Source organism: Asparagus officinalis, chromosome 7, assembly GCF_001876935.1.
Source record: "Asparagus officinalis chromosome 7, Aspof.V1, whole genome shotgun sequence".
NCBI lineage: Eukaryota > Viridiplantae > Streptophyta > Magnoliopsida > Asparagales > Asparagaceae > Asparagus > Asparagus officinalis.
In genome coordinates this window covers 64,348,752-64,350,687 of record NC_033800.1, presented here as the reverse complement: position 1 = coordinate 64,350,687, position 1,936 = coordinate 64,348,752, and the positions used below count along the sequence as shown (strand labels likewise).

The 1,936-nt window shown below is 36.1% G+C and overlaps 1 protein-coding gene across 2 annotated transcripts in view; it reads right to left on the bottom strand.

The window, feature by feature from the left end:
• Positions 314–1,936, bottom strand: part of LOC109848986 (ABC transporter G family member 28-like) — a 37,158-nt gene continuing 35,535 nt past the window's right edge. For both annotated transcript variants that reach the window (XM_020418746.1, XM_020418747.1), the window contains one exon: positions 314–960. In XM_020418746.1, coding sequence (XP_020274335.1) covers positions 804–960 — 157 coding nt within the window. In that variant the 3' untranslated portion in view covers positions 314–803. The remainder of the gene's footprint in view (positions 961–1,936) is intronic.

The following is a 1,936-nucleotide window of genomic DNA, read 5'->3' as shown; positions in this document are numbered from 1 at the left end:
TGGGTGGGGGTGGGGAGAAAAAAAAAAGAAAGTCGCAGCATCCGCAACAATGCCCGTGCCTTGGGCTTGTTGTGGATTTTTGAGTTTACACGCCAATGTGAATATTATACAATCTCCCTTTACAGCGTAATCCAACTAGTCACAAGGGACCACACCAACGCGTATAATGTTGGGAAAGAGAAACAGTGGAGATAGGATTGATATACGCATGTTGTAGTATCAGACAAGGGAGAAATATAAATGCATTTGCAGTTCAACACAACGAAGGAAGACAATACAAATATTGAGTATACAACGCACAGGACATTGCAAAAGCAAATAGTCAATTTGCATTTTATAGTGTTCAAGAATTGAAGAATATAATCACGGTGCTAATCCAATCACAGGGGATTATACAAATGTGTCGAGTTCATATAATTCCATTATCCACTGCTATATCCTGCTAGGCAATCTTAACGAAGAATTCAAGAATTGCATCAACGCTTCGTTACTCCCCATATCATAGGCAACATTAAAAGAAACTCTCATCTTTAACTATTCACCTATATGTATAGTTAATTTTCTAAAAGAGTTTATCACATAAGCAATAATATGTTACATACATGAAAATGTTATATTTGACTTCAAAACTATCAGTAGACTGAAAATGTGGTCATGTTGGAGCTAATCATCAAGCACTCTACGTGATTAAATTCCTTGTTCATTCTTGGAGAACATGACGCATCTCAAAATCGATCATCACGGAGTCCAATCATGTATTATGAATAAACTCCTTTTCAGGTCCTTTTTATGCTCACATCCTTTCAACGCCTTTTCAGAGTAATCATGCAAATGAAGGCAATGCAGCGGAAGGCCATGCCATAAGCAGCCAGAACTATTAGAGAAATAAGCCAAACCTTGATATCATATCCATTGTCTGAAAGAGAACGGCAGCGAGTGATTAACCACACTCCAGAGTACCTGTTGCAAGAAATGCACTGGTCATTAACCTTATTAAAACTTAGTAATTTATTGTCCATATTCTTTATAAAAATCGTCAAATATTTATGGTTTCATGATCCAGCTCAGGTGATAAGCTTTGGGGTTAATCATTACGTCTTTGTTAAAAATGGACCCAAAATAAAAAAGAGCAACTTAAATCATCTAACAGACCACCAAACATCTTATTGAACAGGAGACTGCTGCGGATTAAGTCAGATGCGATTCTAGGATCTCTACTTTCTTGTTCTCTCTTAGCCTCTGTTTGCACGTCACATTGGTGAGGTTGTGATATATGATAATTCTTTTCAGGCATGCACAATAAGCAATATTCTTTGTTCTGGTACTCTTTTAATTCAGTTAGAGGTTTGGATTGTAAACCGTAGACTCCTATTCCTCATCAAAAAGATATTTTCTCATTATAGTGCTTCTAAAGCGAGTTAAGAAATTAAATTATACCTACCTAAGTGCTTATTGAGGGAGACAGAAGATTAGAGAAATTAGTGGTCGTATAGATTTATGTACGATACAGATACGGTGAGAGATAGACTCACACTCAAGATCAGTTTTATTGTCAAGTTCAGTTTTGTAGTCTTTAATCCTAGTAGAACTAGGATTGGCTTGTAATTAATGTGTGAGTTATGCGTGAATAGTATGTCGTGTTTGAGTCTTCTTCGCTCAGTATTTTAGCCAAGTATCGTAAGAAACCTATGTATTAGGGATTCCATGTCTTAGGTTACCCAGAATTTATGAATTTCAGATTATCTACTAAGAAAACTTTTCTTCTATTAATTATATGTTGTTTGATTCAATAATGGACGTGAAATCCAACACTCTGTTGTGTGGAAAACCATGTTTTATTTTTTCCCCCCTCATTTTTTGGTTTTTCCTTCTTTGCTAATGAAACCCTAGCCAAACAATGCCATTCTTGTCCACTTCTCTGATCTATCCACTTGAT